Source organism: Stegostoma tigrinum, chromosome 7 (assembly GCF_030684315.1).
Source record: "Stegostoma tigrinum isolate sSteTig4 chromosome 7, sSteTig4.hap1, whole genome shotgun sequence".
NCBI classification, from domain to species: domain Eukaryota; kingdom Metazoa; phylum Chordata; class Chondrichthyes; order Orectolobiformes; family Stegostomatidae; genus Stegostoma; species Stegostoma tigrinum.
In genome coordinates this window covers 91742244-91760368 of record NC_081360.1, presented here as the reverse complement: position 1 = coordinate 91760368, position 18125 = coordinate 91742244, and the positions used below count along the sequence as shown (strand labels likewise).

The window sequence follows — 18125 nt, the reverse complement described above, 5'->3', positions numbered from 1 at the left end:
TCAATTTTCAATTCTGTTTCTTGCATCATATTCTAAAGGAAGAAAGATGAAAATATGCACCTTCTTCTCTCTGTTTTGCAATGTTTAAGTTCCGAACTGCCAAGCAATTAATTATTGCGAGATTCTGGTTGGTTGATAACTTTATGCTTATGCCCCAGGCAAAATAACAGATAATGTGTATTAGAGCAAGAAGAGAGTGTCAATCTGTTTGGTTGCACATCTCTTAGTAGATGATATATATCCTAGTCAATGAAAACCCAAACTTATTGTGATTTTGATTTTTTTTATTCTCTTGCAGGACATGGGCACAGCTGGCTGGCCAATATTTTTGTGTTCTTTCAGGAGTTCTGCTGTGGCCCAAATTAATCTAGAATAATTTACGGATATTCTGACAATATATTTTGACCTTCCATTGTTCACTGGTAATCTGACACACATCCTGATCGCTTGCTATCTCAAGTGAGCTAAACTAGACAGTGATTTGACTGCTTATTAGCAAACTGTGCTTTCACTACGCTCAAAACCAGTAACAAAGGCATGAAACGTTGTCTCATGGGTTTCAGAATGATTGATGACTGTCAGTCATGGTTCTACATGAAGATTAACTTTTGTTTGACTGTTCAAGTACAATACGCCTCATCAGCACAATGTTTTCTGTCGCTTTTCACTATGACATGTTAATGACAATGGACTTGTAATCAGTTACTCATCAGGGATTAATTGACATAGTTTTAAACCATAAGGTGCACCATTAAATATGATGCAGATATTGCAGGAAACCAAGGGGGTTTTATATGTGTGAAGCATTCAGATACACAGTGGACTAACTGCAAGGAAGAGTCACAACACTAAGGTTTTGTAGTAGATTTGTAGCTTGGGTTGTGGGTGTTGAGGTTGGTTGGCTTGCCGAGCTGTTGTTCCGCAGACATTTCATTACCATTCTGGGTAACATCATCAGTGCAGCCTCAGATCCAGTGTGAGCCCAGTTTTTAAACTCTGGAGTCTATTGAGCTGGATTGCCTCACTTCCGGTTTTCCTTCATAGTGGTGCGTATATGGGGTTGAATTCTATGTGTTTATTGATATCAATTGATGCTTCATTGGAGGCTGCACTGATGATGTTACCCAGCAGGGCAACCAAATGTCTGCAGAACAACAAATTAGCTCAGTGAGCCAAGCAACCTCAACAGTCACAACATGGTATATACACAGCACATAGGGTCCTTAAAAATGAACTTTCTTAAATGCATACAGCAATTATAATAAAGGGGCTATGCTCCAAAAGCTTGTGTTTTCAAATAAATCTGTTGGGCGATAATATAGTGTCATGTGATTCCTAACAATTGTAAAGGTTTTGTTCAGTACAAACCTCCAGTATAGCTTGTCAATGACAATGAATCATCTTGCCAACTTTGCAATCCTTCTCAAACAAAAAATGTATCCTTCATTTTACTTTTTCACTCCTACATCCATAGGCAAGTGGGAAAACTGAGAGGGCTGTGTGTGTGCTCTCTCATGTGGATTCTGACTCTGCAAAATCACCTGCATTTGGCATGATCCGACCAAATTCATTAAGCAACTTGCAGGACATCTGCTGACTTTTTCACAGTGAGCAAGTAATACACTCATTTTGACACTTTCAAACTCAATGAGGACATCCATGTCAAAAGGAAAATTTGGTAATGCTGACTTGTGAACTGTGGAGGTGATAATTAACAGAAAATTAGAACTGTTCTGTTTTTAAGTTTCAGTGAATAAACTGATGTTGAACTGGTGTGAGGGCAATTTAGAAGCTTGTATCCATCAACTGCCTGGGAAATATGCTGATGCATTGTGTGACTTAGCATTAGATAAGCATTATGCCTCCTGCGAAACATTCAGCTGGTTTGTTTATTGCTGTGTGTAATGAGTCAGTCACTTGTTTTCAATTTTGGTGTGAACTCTTGAGGTTATTTTCTGAAGGAACTTCTGAATCATGACAACACCAACTAAACTTGTGAAGCTCCCATCTGCTGCTTATGACATTGGCTTCAGTGTTAACACTTCTTCAAAATATTCAAAAATATCAAGGAAACCTTCAAGTCATGTGATCGCTATAAGCTGAGTCATTTTTATTATAATCCAAGTATTGACATAAGTAATCTTTTCAGGGTATGCCTGGTGTTAAATGGATTCTGGCCAGAGAGTGAAGCATAGAGTAAGACACATTTTTTTCATTAATAGCAGGTTTTTCTTGTTCATTCACATGATCTCTGGCATTTATTGCCATCTCTAATTTCCCAGAGGTCAGTTGACAGTCAACTATACTGCTATGGATCTGAAGTCACATGTAGGCCAGACCAGGTAAGGATAATAGATTCCCTTCCCTGAAGGGTATTAGTGAACCAGATGGGTCTTCCTGACAATTGACAACGGTTTCATAGTGATAATTATTTTTTTTAAATTTCAGATCTTTCTTCATTAAATTCAAATTCTATCATCTGCCATGGTGAGATTCAGACCCAGGTCCCCAAAACATTACCTGGGTCTCTGGATCAATAGTCCAGCAATTATACCGCAAGGCCATCGCTCAGGATGCAACCTTACAGATGTCAGCCCCCTACCCATTCTCCATGTGTCTTAGTTGAGCCTCTTCATATGGGATCACAGACCCTAAAAAATCCCATTGTTTGTGCATCTTTATTACATAATTAACAAACCATCAACAACCGGAATTTTTTTTTAAACAATTCATTCATGAGATGTGGGTGCTGCTGGAAAGGGCGGAATTTAATGACCTTGGCAGGATGGTGGAGTTACAACCAAGAGATTTTCTGGACCATTCCAGAGGTCAGTTAAGAGTCAGCCACATTGCTGTTGGCCTGGAGTCATATCTAGATAACACCAGCATATAGACCAATGATGACCAAGAATCCATTCCTAATTGTCAAAAAAACCCATCTGGTTTACTAATATCCTCTAGCAAAGGAAACCGGTCTGATCTACATGTGACTCCAGCTATGTGGTTGACTCTTAACTGCCTTCTGGAGGATAAATGTTGGCCAAGGCAGTGATGCCTGCGTCCCATGAATGAATAAAAAAGAACAGAAGCAATAAATCAGGTGGATTTTATTCCCAACAATCTGTGAGTTTCGTGATCATCATTACTGATACTTGCTTTATATCATTTCATCTATTTCATTGGATTTACATTTCCAAGTTGCCATGATGGTAGAACGTATATCTCCAAGACACTACTTCACTCATATACTGTGATTTGTTTCGGAATTTGTTCACAGGATGTGGGCAATGTTGTTTAGGCCAGAACTTATTGCTCAAGCCTATCAAGAATCAAGCACATTGCTGTGTGTCTGGAGTCACAAGTAGGCCAGACTGAGATAAGGATGAAATAATTCATTTCCTCAAGGGCATAGCTAAACCAGAGTACAATCAACAATGTTACATGGTTACCATTAGGCTGGCTTTTTATTGAATTAACATTTTACTGCATGCCCCGGAGATTTTGAATGCATTAGCCTGTGGTTCTAGATTACTACCCTGCTGACATTACCACCACATTATCATCTCCCAATAGGGAGTACTACTACATTTATACCATTAAAAACTACACATTTTAAAAATGTAATTATGAGATGTATCTATTGATTTTTTTTCTTGTTTTAAGATGTCAACCAGGCATTATATTGAAGATCATTATTTTGCATTTTGTAAACTCCAAGTCATGCTGCTTGTACATTGTGAGTTGAATATTCTATATCCATCCAATGTGAGCAAGACGTCAACATTTTTTCTTGTTTTTCATTTGGCAGATTATACCAGCATACTTGGAAGTTTCAGCAGCCTGTTACCATGCTCCTCTTACTTAAGATATTCCTTCAGCATAATCTCAATGTGGTTCTGATATCTTTCTCTGTCTTGTGACCCACTTTTGTTAATTATGCTTCTCTGAAGCCTAGGGATCCTGCTGTACATGACTTTCTTACTCAAGTAAGGGCAATCATAATAACTACAGGGAAAAGAGTTTCACACATTGTGGGTGGATAAAATTTTAGAAAAAAAATCAAACTTTGTAAGGCCTGAGTTAATTAATGATTTGTAATTTGACCAATTTGACAGATTTCTCATTTGACTAATGTGATTGAATATTTTTGATGAACAGGAAAGACTCATGACCTCTACATAAAATCTAAGAAAGTAATTTTTTAAAGTACCATTTGATAGCCTGGTTAGCAGATAGTAAATTTCGTACCCTATGCACCCTCTTCAGAGTAGGTTAAAGAAGTTGAAACTTTTCTCCTTGGAGAGAAGGAGGCAAAATGGAAACCGTACAGAGGTTTTCAACATCATGAGCAAGCTAGGAAAAGTAGTTCGGGAGAAACTGTTCCTGCTCATAAAAGAAACAAGAACAAGAGGGCAGAGATTCGAAGTGATCTGTAAAAGAAGCAAGGATGAAATGAGGAAAATCTTTCTTTAACCTAGCCTCTGAACTGAAGTTCTTCATCCCAGAAACAACATTCTTGTAAGCAGTTTCTGCACAGTCTCCTTTGAATTCTCGTCCTTTCTACAAAGTGATGTAATTTACTTTGGCAGAAAGAATAGAGGAGCTGAATGTCATTTAAGTGAATAAATATTGCAGTAAGCTGCAGCAGAGTACAATTTCAAGGTTCTTGTACAAAAATCACAGGAAAACTAACATCCAAGAACAGCTAATAAACAGCTCAAACCTAAAGCCAGTTATATTTTGGAGTTGGGGTGTATTTTAAATTTTAAAGATAATAGGGAAGGCAAATGGAATATTGTCCTTTACTTCAAAGGGAAATGGAGCATAAAATAAGTAGGTTTTGCTAAAACTACACAAGGCACTAGTCTGACCGCTGTAGGCTATTTGTTGACTGTTCACCTAATGAAATATATATTGGCATTGGAGTCAGTCTGGAGAAGGCTCACTAGGTTGATCCCAGTTATCGGAGGATTTTCTGATGAGGAGAGATTGTGTAAATAGAGTCTATACTCAAGTGGACCTGAGGACTCAGTGAAGGGATGAACCTTTAGAACAGAGGTGTAGAGGAATTTCTTCAGCCAGAGGGCAGTGAATGTATAGAACTCATTGCCATAGAAGGCTATGGACACAAGTCATTGATTGTTTTTAAGACAGTGATAGATAGGTTTTTGATTAATGAAGAGATAAAAGGTTTTGCGGAGAATGCGGGCGAATGGGTCTGAGAAGCATATCAACCATAACTGAGTGATAAAGCAAACACAATGGGCTAAACCCTCGTCTAATTCTGCTCAAACACTTTACAGTCTTATTGTATTTGTTGAAGTTTGGAAAGATGAGAGGCAATTTTAATGGAAATCTAAGATTCTAAGGGGACTTGACGGGGTAGATACAGCTAGGTTGTTTCATCTTGTGCGTGAGTCGAAGTCCAGACGGCACAACGTCAGACTATGGAATCACTCATTTAAGACAGAGATGAGGAGGAATTAGTTCTCTCATAGGATAGTTATTCATGAAATTATTTACCACAAAACATTGTTGCGGCTGAGTAATTAAGCATACCCAAGGCTGAGAGAGACAGATTTTTAATTAGGAAAGAAATCCAGGGCTAAGGAGAAAAATGCAAAAAAAGCAGAAAGTGGAGTTGAGGATCATCAGATCAGTTATGATCTCATTGAATAGCAGAGTAGATTTGATGGACCAAATGGCTTACTTCTGTTTTTTCTTCTGAGGGTTTTCTGGTCTCAGCAGTTGAAAGCATGGCACCAATGATGGAGCAGTTAAGAAGGTCAAGAAATGGACTATCATTTGCATCACTGCAATGCTGGATGGCAGTTCCTTCCAAGGGTTTGGCACTGACCCATCAGTCTGAACAACTACATTTAAAATAACAACAATGTCTACGCAATTCATTACTCAGAAAGCTCCTGCATTTTTTCAGATGGCAAATCTATTTTTTAATTTTTCTTTTCCAGCTCCACAGGAAGCATGAGATGACATGAGACCATGAAAGCAACCTTTATCTTCAACATCAGTCAACATCAACAATCAATATCAAAAGTTCCTGTCTGTGGCAAGTTAAAATTCTGCCATGCAAAAGGGTCAGCCCAGCTACTGCAAGCAAATTGTCTTGGCCCATATCTTTGAATTTGTATATCTTAGCCCAGAACCTCACTGAAGATAATCCTCATTCCCTTCACCGCTGAGCTAGCGACAGTCAATTATTTCTTGCCCATATACTCACAAACACACCACTCGCCAGTGCACACCGTTAAATACGCAATGATTAATTAATTTGTATGTTAACATCCCATGCTAATAGATCTGCTGACAGAATAAACTAAACTCATGAATCACTCCAGTCTGACAATCTCCTATAAAGTATTAGAACTTGCTTGGTAAATGTGCAGAAATCTTTGCACCATGAGAAGTGGAGGAATTATTCAACTGAAAAGCCAACAGCTTTTTGAATATTTCATTCTGTCTTTCTTACAGAGGGGCAAAAAAAAACAAAGGAGGGGCATTCATTTTATTTTACACACTTTTGTCCAACTGAAGGCAGCAGAAAACAAATTTACATGTTGGAAAACACAGCTTCAGCAGTTTTTTTTTAAATTAATTGTGCCTTGCAATTAGTTTAAGTGTGTACGATGGTCATGGGCTTCCAATCAGAAAAACACCCTAGTACAACTACCCTCTGACTTCTGTGCTCAAGCCAGTTTTGTATCCAAATTATCACCTCACTGTGGATCCCTTGCAAATTAATCATCTGGACCAGCCTAACATGAGGGACATTGTCAAATGCATCAGTAAAGTCCAAGTAGACAATATTCCCTGGCCGACTTTCATCAATCATCTTTGTCACTTCCTCAAAAAAACTCAAACGTTTTGTGTCGAGTGATCCTTCATCAATCCAGAGGAAGGGTCACTCAAGCTGAAATGTTAACTCAGATTTTTCACCACAAATGATGCCAGGCCTGCTAAGCTTTTCCAGCAATTTCTGTTTTTGTCTTTGATTTAAGCATCCACATTCCTTTCTGTTTTTATTCAAAAGTAACTACTTCTGATTCTCTTAATAATTTAAACACTGTTTTTACGAAGAGTTATACAGGACTCAAAACATTAAGCATTTCTCTCTCCAAAGATGCTGCCAGGCCTCTTGAGTTCTCTAGCGTTTTCTGTGTTTCTTACAGCTCCATCTTTGTTTAATCACAGTGTATCAACTTTCAATATACAATTTAATTGGTGGCAGTTCAGAGCAAGTGCACCTGGATGGTCAACAGAATGGAGGGATTGTCTTATGAGCAGAGGTAAAACCAGTTGGATCTCTACTCATTGGAGTTTTGATAAACAAGTGGTCATTTCGGTGAAACACATAAGATTCTTAAGGGGCTTGACAGGGTAAATGCTGAGAGGATGTTTCCCCTCATGGCAGAGTCAAAGACCCAAGGCCAGTCTCAGAATAAAAGAGCACCAGTTTAAGTATGGTATTCAAGATAACTGTTGCTATGCATTAAACATTCCCCTGCCCTTTGGGGTCAGATGTTCCTTTTCACGGACAATTAACCTAAGCTTGAGCATCTGTCACTGTACAGGGTAAAAATACTAAAAAATAGTACTTTTACTCTAAGGATAGCTTCTGAGGAGGAGCAAAAGGAGTCATTTCATTAATGGCATCTGATCTCGGGAAACTCCAAGTAACGCACACTTACTTACCATTCACTCTATATAGTTATTTTCAACACAGCCTAATATTGTTCACCCAGATGAGTGTGAACCTCATTTTCTGACAACAAGAAGTATAAATATCTCCCAACATACCTGAGTCCACAGGTGTAAGCTCAGGTGTATGCATAGAAAATTATGGAAAAGTACAGAGCAGAAAGAGAACATCAGTCCACTATGCTTGTGAAACCGTTTTGGAAGAGTTATCCAATTAGCTCCTCAACTCATAACCTTGGAGGTGTTCTCATTTGCAAATACTTATTCCATTCTCTTTTGAAAATTGTGACTGAATCTGCACCCATCATACTTTATGACAATGCATTCCAGATCAAATACAATGCTGTAACCAAAGTAAAGAGAAACGTTGGCTCGCTTACCCACAATCTTGCCTAGAGTGAGAGACCTAACAGCGTTGAATTCAAGATCCATATTTGAGGGGAGGGTGTACTCCACAATCGTGAATTGATCAATCTGTAAATACAGGGTAGAGATTCCAAAGGTCATGTCATATTCTTGTTGTACACTTTCAGTTTATGTCGCATCTTTAGCATTAGTCAATTCATGCATTCAAACGATACGTTTTGAAAGGGGAATCATTTACAAACTGTCACAAGTTCCATTCTTGGTTTCCTTTCAAATTAAGACATCAGTTTATCCATTTCTCTCTGAGTTTAATCAACTTTAGGTATAGTTAATCTGTAGCAATATCAGGTCATTTGGGATAAAAAATTTGGAAAATATTCACACAGTTGAACCATACAGGTCTGGGAGTCAACTGGTTTTGGACTGATTTCAAGAAGGGTGCAGGACAAATGCCATTAGGCTCAGTTGTGAACTGTAAGTTAATAGTTGTATGGAATGTTTGAAGATTCTAAGTCTATCTTCACAGACCTTAGTCCAGAAAACTAGGTTGACACTCCATTGTGAGGTCAAAAGAATTGGATTCTAAATCACCCATGGGGACAAGGTAGGGTGGGAGTGCTTTTGAAAAGAGCATTTTCAAATGGGATGACAGTATTTATACTTGCATGATGCTCTACAATTTTCAAAGTCGGGTGAGGAAGAAAACCAGCAACTTGCACACCTCCAACTGACTGCTGTTTGAAATATTTCCACTGAAGCTAGTATCCCATCGCCAAGTCACCTGTCTTTGCAGGCAATTGAGCATCACACACTGTTTCATTCAGAGTCAGTTACCAGAGTGTCAGTATCACTGATGTCTCCCTTTTTACCTATCAGCCAGGGCTCACTGATTGGACCAGATTAACAGTCCCAATCAAAGGACTCATATTCTATGAGGTTCAGCTGGCTGAACTTGTTATAAATGACAAGAGTGGTCAGGCTTGTTGAAAGAGTTTGTTAACAGGCAAGAGAAAGACAGAATTGAGGAGAATGTGGGTTCAAGTCTCACCTGCCCCACAAGTGTGTTAAAACATATCCAATCAGCTTGATTCAAATAACAAAGGAAAGGAAGAGCACATGATTTGGGATGTGATAGTATGCAGTGGGGAGATGTTTTTATTGGGACAGCTGATTTGAAGTAAATCTTGAACAGGAAAGAAACTGAAATGAGGGGCGCCATAGGCCAGAACAAAGTTCCTGCCGTTTGAGCATTTTGTTTGAAGTTCCTTATGAGCGAGTGATTTGGTCTTTAAACCCTCTGCTGTTCAGCTCCAGACAACAACAAGTAGTGTCATTGGCTGCCATCTGAAAATAAGCTGCTGGAAATGTTTCTCGCCTCCGGGCCGTGCCAATCAGTTGCTAAGCCACTCACAGCCATTGCAAGTCGAAGTCACATTGTGCCCCTGTTGTTGGCACAGCGTGGGGTCAGAATTCAGAGGTTATTTAGATATTTTGATATTGGTTTATTGTCCCTGCATAGAAAGCCCAGTACTGCTTCACCCCTCCCTCCCACCATTCGCCCTTTCACATAAGAACATAAGAAATAGGAACAGGAAAATGATCTGCCGAGCCTGCTCCACCATTCAATAAGATCATGACTGAAGTTTTCGTGGAATCAGCTCCACTTACCCGTCCAGTCACCATAATCCTTAATTCCCTCCCTCTTCAAAAATCCATCTATCTTAGCCTTAAAACATTCAACGAGGTATCCTCAGCTGCTTCACTGGGCAGGGAATTGAAATGTTCACAACCCTTTGGGTGAAGAAATATCTCCACAAGTCAGTCCAAAATCTGCTGCCTCTATTTGGTGGCTATGTCCCCTTGTTTTAGTTTCACTCGCCAGCGGAAACAACCTCCCTGTCTCTATCTTACCTATTCCTCTCATAATTCTACATTTCCGTCAGACACCCCCTGCCTTATTCTTCTAAATTCCAATAAGTATTGTCCCAATCTACTCAATATTTCCTCATAAGTCAACCGTCTCAGCTCCAGAATCAACTCAGTGAGCTTCTTCACCCCTCTAGTTCCAGTACACCATGGACAAAAAAGTCCTCAATCTATCCCCTGGGAAGGTCAGACTGCAATTAGATGCAGTAAAACAAATGGATCAGTTCTTAATGCAGATATGTAGGAAATCAGAGAGGAATAAGCTATTCAGTCTTTCGAATCTGCTCCATCAGTTAATTTAGTGACGGTTCGTCATCTAACTCAGTACCCTGTTCCTGTTTTCTCCCTAGACTCTCTGATCCCTTTAGCTCTAAGAACTTTAGCTAACTCCCTCTTGAAAACATTCAATGGTTTGGCTTCAACCTCTTGCTGTGGTAGATAATGCCACAGGCTAACCACGCTTTGGGTGAAGAAATTTATCCTCATCTCATTCTCAAGTTTATACTTGGGCCTGAATGCTTCTGTTTGTTCGGAAATGGTCTCTGAGTACAGTGTCATAGGAAACAAATTAACTGCTAATATGTAAATTGTGTTTTGCTGTGAAGAAATAGCAATCACTTCCTGACACTTTAAAGCCTTACCAACATCAACAAAAACAGAAATTGGTGGAAAACTCAGCGGGGCTGGCAGCATCTGGGTAGAGAAAGCAGAATTAACATTTTGGGTGCAGGGACCCTTCTTGTAGCTGGAAAAAAAAATTGGTGCATGTGCTGAAGATGGAGTGGCGAAGGAGCAAAGAAGAAACAATAAGTGGGAATGGAACACAGCGGGAAAAAAAAACCCAGCTGGGCAGACAAAGGAGCAGGTAAATGTCAGCCTAGGAGAATTAATAGCTGTTAATTGGAATGGCTATAGTAAAAGCCGATGTGATGACAAGGCCTGGTGCCTGAGGGTTGTGATAAGGACATGGGAGAAGATGCTCAGGCCCTAAAATTATTGATCTCAGCATTCAGTCCTGAAGGTTGCATGGTTCCCAAGCAGAAAACGAGGTGCTATTCTTCCAGCTTGCGCTGAACTTCTCTGCAGCTCTGTAGTAACCACTAGACAGGGATGTTGGCTAGGGAACATGGTGGTATGTTGAAATGGCAAGCAGCAGGAAGCTCAGGGTCTTTTTATATATTATATTTTTCACAACCTTAAGGTTCTCCTGATGATTACAAGCATACAGGAAAATTTGAGAAGCAATCACTTTAATTTTATCTTTGGACTGGTAAGAAACAGGTAACTTGTTTTTCTATATGGGTCATCATCATCTTGAGAACAGATTCTGTTCCGGAGTCCTCATTCGCAAGTTGATTTGCACAGAAGTCAGAAAACAATGCAGAGTGATATAAAATAGCCACTTATAAGGAGAGGAAACATTTGCTGACAGGAATTTAAGTTACAACCCTGTATGGGGTTTATAAGCACGAACTTTCGTAAATCAGACATTCATAAATCGGAGATCCCTACAATCTTCTATGTATGAGATCGTTTATAGTTTCAGGGAGTGGCAGAAAATGTACACTGTTGCCACTCATTGTAGCATTTACCTATGAGAACATTTGTTGTAGCACTAGCTTGGTTTAATTTCCTCACTAATATTAAAACACTACTTAAAGATCTTTGCATAATTCCTCTGCCTGTGCTATTTTAATATAACAATTATTTCCAAAAGATTAACAGCTGGGTTTAAGTCTCCCAGACAGGAGTCCATGCCAACCTGTTAATTGGTTATCCATAAAGGTGCAATCAAGAAGAAACTGGATGGACCAACAGGCAATTTGTTGAAGGCAAAATATTGCAAACACATTTCACAACAGATTACATTTTAATCCTTAAGATTATGTAAAACAAAATATATCTGTTGACTGGTTCTACCGATGTGTTAGTCATGGAATTTTTCCTGAATAAATTTTCACCAAAATTCCCTGAAAGTTTCCATCTTTTTCCTGCCAAAAGTTGAGTCAAGAAACTAATGGGATGCAATGCCAATAATTAAGAGTGTTTCAGTGTTTCTTTCTGAATAAGTCATTGTGCAGTATCTGCTGGCCATTATAACATAGTTACTTCTTTCAAGTTATGCAGCCAGCTGCCTGTCAAGTGTGAAAAGTGTCAGGATGACTGTTCAATAAAACAGACCTGACGAGTCCATAAATATTTAGATCCTGCTGTCACTACACATAAATAAAAGGTGAAGACCAACATTTTGTAAGTTACAGTATCCATTCCAATGAGGTTTGTCTGTATATTTTATTAACCCATTTTTCTAACGAACCTGTTCAGCAATGTTATTACACAGATGTGACTTGAAACTTGGTCGCCTCCTTCAGGCATAGGGACACTACCAGTGTGCTAGAAGATCCCTAATAAGGTCTGTCTTGCCTGTTTTCCTTCACTCAACCTTGCCATCCAATGCACTTCAGGTACATTGTTCGAAATGGGGAAGCTGGGAATGAATATCTCACTTGGAGAATTCTAGGCACATATCTAGACTGGAGGGTGGCTAATGTGCCTTTATTTAAGAAAGGCTATCAGGAGAAGCCTGGTAACTACAGACTTGAGAGTATGAAATAGGTGGAGGGTAAGTTGTTGTTGGAAGTAATTCTAAAAGGTAGGACTTATGCATATGGAGAGGCAAGGACTGAGTGGGGATAGTCAGATTGGTTTTGTGAGGGAAATTATGTCTCACAAACTTAATTGAGTTTCTTAAGGAAGTAACACAAAACATTGATGAGGACAAGCAGTAAACATTGTTTACTTGAAATTTAGTAAAGCCTTTGACAAGGTTCCATATGGAAGACTAACAGTAAAGTTAGATCACATGGCATTCAGGGTGAGCTTGAAAATTGGATACAAAATTGACATGATGGCACGAGACCTAGAGTTATGGTGGAAGTTTGTTGTTCAGACCAGATGCCTGTGACCAGCGGTGTTCCACAGGGATCAGTACTGGGTCCAGCGATTGTAGAACCTGCAGATGCTGGAGAATCTGAGATAACAAGGTGTAGAGTTGGATGAACGCAGCAGGCTGAGCAGCATCAGAGGAGAAAGCAAGGTGACGTTTCAGGCCTAGACCCTTCTTCAGAAATGGGGGAGGGGAAGGGGATTCTGAAATAAATAGGGAGAGAGGGGGAGGCAGATGGAAGATGGATAAAGGAGAAGATAAGTGGAGAGGAGACAGACAGGTCAAAGAGGCAGAGGTGGAGCCAGTAAAGGTGAGTGTAGGTGGGGAGTTAGGGAGAGGATAGGTCAGTCCGGGGAGGATGGACAGGTCAAGGGGGCGGGGTGAGGTTAGTAGGTAGGAGATGGGCGCGGGGCTTGAGGTGGGAGGAGGGAATAGGTGAGAGGAAGGACAGGTCAGGGAGGTGGGGACAAGCTGGGCTGGTTCAGGGATGCGGTTGGGGAAGGGGACAGAATCTCCGATACCATCTCTGATACCTCCTTCCTGGACCTCTCCGTTTGCATCTCTGGCAATCACCTGGAAACCGATATCCATTTTGAGTCTACTAACTCACACAGCTACCTAGAGTACACCTCCTCCCACCATCCCGCAAAAATGCCATCCCCTGTTTCCAATTCCTTCGCCTCCGCTGCATCTGCTCCAGGATGAGGCATTCCACTCCCGAACATCTCAGATGTCCTCGTTTTTCAAGGGCCGCAATTCCGACCCCACCCCTCAGTGGTCGAGAATGCCCTCGACCGTGTCTCCCGCATTTCCCACAACTCATTCTTTACACCCCCTCCCCACAATAACAACCAAAACAGAATCCCCCTTGTCCTCATGTACAATCCCACCAACCTCCTGATCCAACATCCTCCGACACTTCCATCAAATGCAATCCGACCCCACCAGCAAAGACATTTTTTCCCTCCCCACCCTTATCTGCCTTCCAGAGGAACCACTCTCTCCAAGACTCCCCAGTCCACTCCACACTCCCCTCCAGCACCACCACAAGCCCCACCCCCATCGCCTACCTATAAGCCTCATCCCACCCCCTTGACCTGTCCGTCCTCCCTGGACTGACCTATCTCCCCGCTAACTCCCCACCCATGCTCACATTTACTGGCTCCACCTCCACCTCTTGACCTGCCTGTCTCCTCTCCACCTATTTATCTTTCTTCTACCCACCTTCTCCTCTCTCCCTATTTATTTCAGAATCCCCTTCCCCTCCCCTGTTTCTGTAGAGGGTTAAATATGGGTAAGGAAACCGCCTGTTGATTACCACATACCGTCCTCCCTCAGCTGATAAATCCGTACTCTTTCACGTTGAACAACACTTAGAGGAAGCACTGAGAATGACAAGGGCACATAATGTACTCTGGTTGGGGGATTTCAGTGTGCGCCACCAAGAGCGGCTCGGCAGCAGTAATGCTGATCAAGCTGGTCGGGTCCTCAAGGCCATAGCTGTTACACTGGGTCTGCGGCAGATGGTGTGGGAGCCAACAAGAGGGAAAAACATATTTGACCTCATCCTTACTAATCTGCCAGCTGCAGTTGTATCTGTCCATCACAGAATTGGTAAGAGTGACCATCGCGCAGCCCTTGTGCAGACAAAGTCTTGCCTTCGCATTGAGAATGACCTCCATTGTGTTGTGTGGCACTATCACCATGCTAAATGGGACCGGCTGCACACAGATAGTGCAACTCAAAACTGAGCATCCATTCGGCACTGTGGGCCATCAACATCAGCAGAGCTGTACTCCAACACAATCTGTAACCTCATGGTCCGACATAGCCCCTACCCAACCTTTCCCATCAAGCCAGGGAAGCAACCCTGGTTCGATGAAGACTGCACGACAGCATTCCAGGAGCAGCCCCAGCCATATCCGAAGATGAGGTATCAACCTGGTGAAGCCACTAAACAGGACTATTTGCACACCAAACAATGAAAACAACAAATGACAGACAGGGCTAAGTGATCCCACAACTAATGAGTCAAATCTCAGTTCTGCAGTGCTGCCTCATCCAGCCACAAATGGTGGTGGACAATTCAACAACTCACTGGAGGAGGAGGGTCCACAAATATCCCCATCCTCAATGATGGAAGAGCCCAGCACATCAGTATAAAAGATAAGGCTGGAGCATCCACAGCAAGTTTCAGCCAGAAGTGCTGAGTGGGTGATCCAGTATGATGTCCACCAGTGGTCATGAGCATTATCGAAATCAGTCTTCAGCCAATTCCATTCACTCCATGTGATATCAAGAAACGATTGGAGATGCTGGATACTGCAAAAGCCCTGACAACATTCCTGCAACAGCACTGAAGACTTGTGCTCCAGACCTTGCTGCTCCCCCTAGCCAAGCTGTTCCAGTACAGTTACAACACTGATATCTACATAACACCGACAATGTGGAAAATTGCCCCAAGTATGTTCTGTACACAAAAAGCAAGACAAATCCAACCCGGCCAATTACTGACCCCTCAGTCTACTCTTGACCATCAATAAAGTGATGGATGGTGTCATCAACAGTGCTGTCAAGCAGCACCTGCTCAGCAATAACCTGATCAGTGACGCCCAGTTTGGGTTCCGCCAGGACCACTCAGCTCTTAACCTCATTACAGCCTTTGTTCAAACATGGACAAAAGAGCTGAATTCCAGAGATGAGGTGAAAGTGACAGCACTTGATGTTGAGGCTGAATTTGACCGAGTGTGGCATCAAAGAGCCCTAGCAAAACTGGAATCAATGGTCATCGGGGGTCAAAGTCTCGGTGGTTGGAGTCATACCCAGCCCATCGGAAGATGGTCGTAGCTGTTGGAAGTCAATCATCTCAGCTCTAGGACATCTCTGCAGGAGTTCCTCAAGGTAATGTCCTAGGCCCAACCATCTTCAGCTGCTTTATTGTAAGATCAGAAGTAGGGATGTTTGCCAATGATTGTATAATGTTCAGCACTATGCGTGATTCTTCAGATACTGAAGCAGTCCCTGTTCAAAAGCAACAAGATCTAGCCAATACCTAGGTTTGGGCTGACGTGTCAAGCGACACACAAATGCCAGGCTATGACCATCACCAATAAGAGACAATCTAACCACCATTCCTTGACATTCAATGGTGTTATATCAACATCCTGGGGGTTGTCATTGACCAGAAACTCAACTTGACTCACCACGTAAACAGAATAGAAGTCGGTTAATAAAATGTGAGGCTGGATGAACACAACAGACCAAGCAGCATCTCAGGAGCACAAAAGCTCCAAGATAATAAAATGTGAGGCTGGATGAACACAGCAGGCCAAGCAGCATCTCAGGAGCACAAAAGCTGACGTTTCGGGCCTAGACCCTTCATCAGAGAAGTCAGTTAACTCAGGTGGTTAGAGTGTGGTGCTAATAATGTCAAGGTCATGGGTTCAATCCCCACTCTGGTCACGTCTGTAGGATTCTAGCCACAACTTCAACACTTTGCTTGGGGTGGTATGGTGGCACAGAGGTTAGCACTGGTGCCTCATGGTGCCAGAGAACCGTGTTCGATTCCACCTTCAGGTGACACTGTGTGGAGTTTGCGTGATCTCCCCGCATCTGCGTGGGTTTCCTCTGAGCACTCCAGTTTCCTCCTACAGTCCAAAGATGTGCAGGTTAAGTGGGTTGGCCATGCTAGATTGCCCGTAGTGTTCAGGGATGTGTAGATTAGGTGGGTTATGCGTTATAGGTCTGGGTGAGATGCTGTGAGTGTCGGTGAGGATTTGTTGGGCCGAAGGGCCTGTTTCCACACTGTAGGGATTCTATGATTTCTATGGCTACAAGAGCAGGCCAGAAGCTAGGAAAACTATGGTGAGTAACTCACCTCCTGAGTCCTCAAAACCTGTCTATCGTGTACAAGGCACAAGTCAGCAGTGTGATGGAATACTCCCCACTTGCCTGGATGCGTGTAGCTTCAAACAACACTCAAGAAGCTTGATACCATCCAGGACAAATCAGTCCACATGATTTGCATTATATCCACTCCATCCACCACCGATGCTCAGTAACAGCAGTGTGTACTATCTACAAGCTACACTGCAGAAACTCACTGGAGATCCTCACACAGCACCGTCCAAACCCACTTCCACTTCTATCGAGAATGACAAAGGCAGCAGATTCATGGGAACATCACAACCTCCAAGTTCCCCTCCAAGCCACTCACCATCCTGACTTGGAAATATATTGCCATTCCTTCAGTGTCACTGGGTCAAAATCCTGGAATTCCCTCCCAAATAGCTTTGTGGGTAAACTCACAGCTGGAGGACAACAGTGGCTCAGAAAGGTAGCTCACCGCCACCTTCTCAAGGGCAATTAGGGATGGGCAAAAAATTCTGGCCATCCAGGGACACCCACATCCTACAAATAAATAGAAGAAAAAATAGGAGTTGGGACATCATGTTGAGGCTGTACAGGACATTGGTCAGGCCTTTTCTGGAGTATTGTGTGCAGTTCTAGTCACCCTGCTACAGGAAGGATATTATTAAATTGGAGAGGATTCAGAAGTGATTTATCAGGATGTGCTACAAATCGGGTTTGAGTTATTAAAATAGGCTGGATAGGCTGGGGCATTTTTCGGTAAAATGCAGGTGGTTGAGCAGTGGCCTTCTAGAGGTTTATAAAATCATGAAGGGCATGGATAAGATGAATATCAAGAGCCTTTCTCTCGGGTGGAGGAGTTCAACGCTAAGGGACAAATTTTTAATGTAAAGGGAGAAAGTTTTTAGAAGGAAATGAGGGACAACTTCTTTACACAGAGAGTCATTTGTATGTAGAATGAATTGCCAGAGGAAGTGGTGGAAGCAGGTACAGTGGCAATATTTAAAAGACATTTGGATAAATACATGAATAGAGAATGTTGGGAAGGATATGGGCCAAGTACAGGGAACATGATTGACACAGACTGGTTGGACCTGAGGTAGCAAAGTGTGAAGCTGGATGAACACAGCAGGCCAAGCAGCGTCTCAGGAGCACAAAAGCTGATGTTTCGGGCCTAGACCCAAGGGTTTGTTCCCGTGCTGTATGACCCATTACTCTACGACTCCTTATGGTTTACATGGTATCTTTGATAGAGTGCAGATTACGTACATCTTTAACTCTCCCAGAGGATCCTTCG

At 41.9% G+C, this 18125-nt stretch overlaps 1 protein-coding gene across 3 annotated transcripts in view; it reads right to left on the bottom strand.

The window, feature by feature from the left end:
- The window catches only part of LOC125454282 (contactin-associated protein-like 5), an 821154-nt gene that overhangs the window by 119110 nt on the left and 683919 nt on the right, over positions 1–18125 (bottom strand). For all 3 annotated transcript variants that reach the window (XM_059647522.1, XM_059647523.1, XM_059647524.1), the window contains one exon: positions 8100–8193. In XM_059647522.1, coding sequence (XP_059503505.1) covers positions 8100–8193 — 94 coding nt within the window. The remainder of the gene's footprint in view (positions 1–8099; positions 8194–18125) is intronic.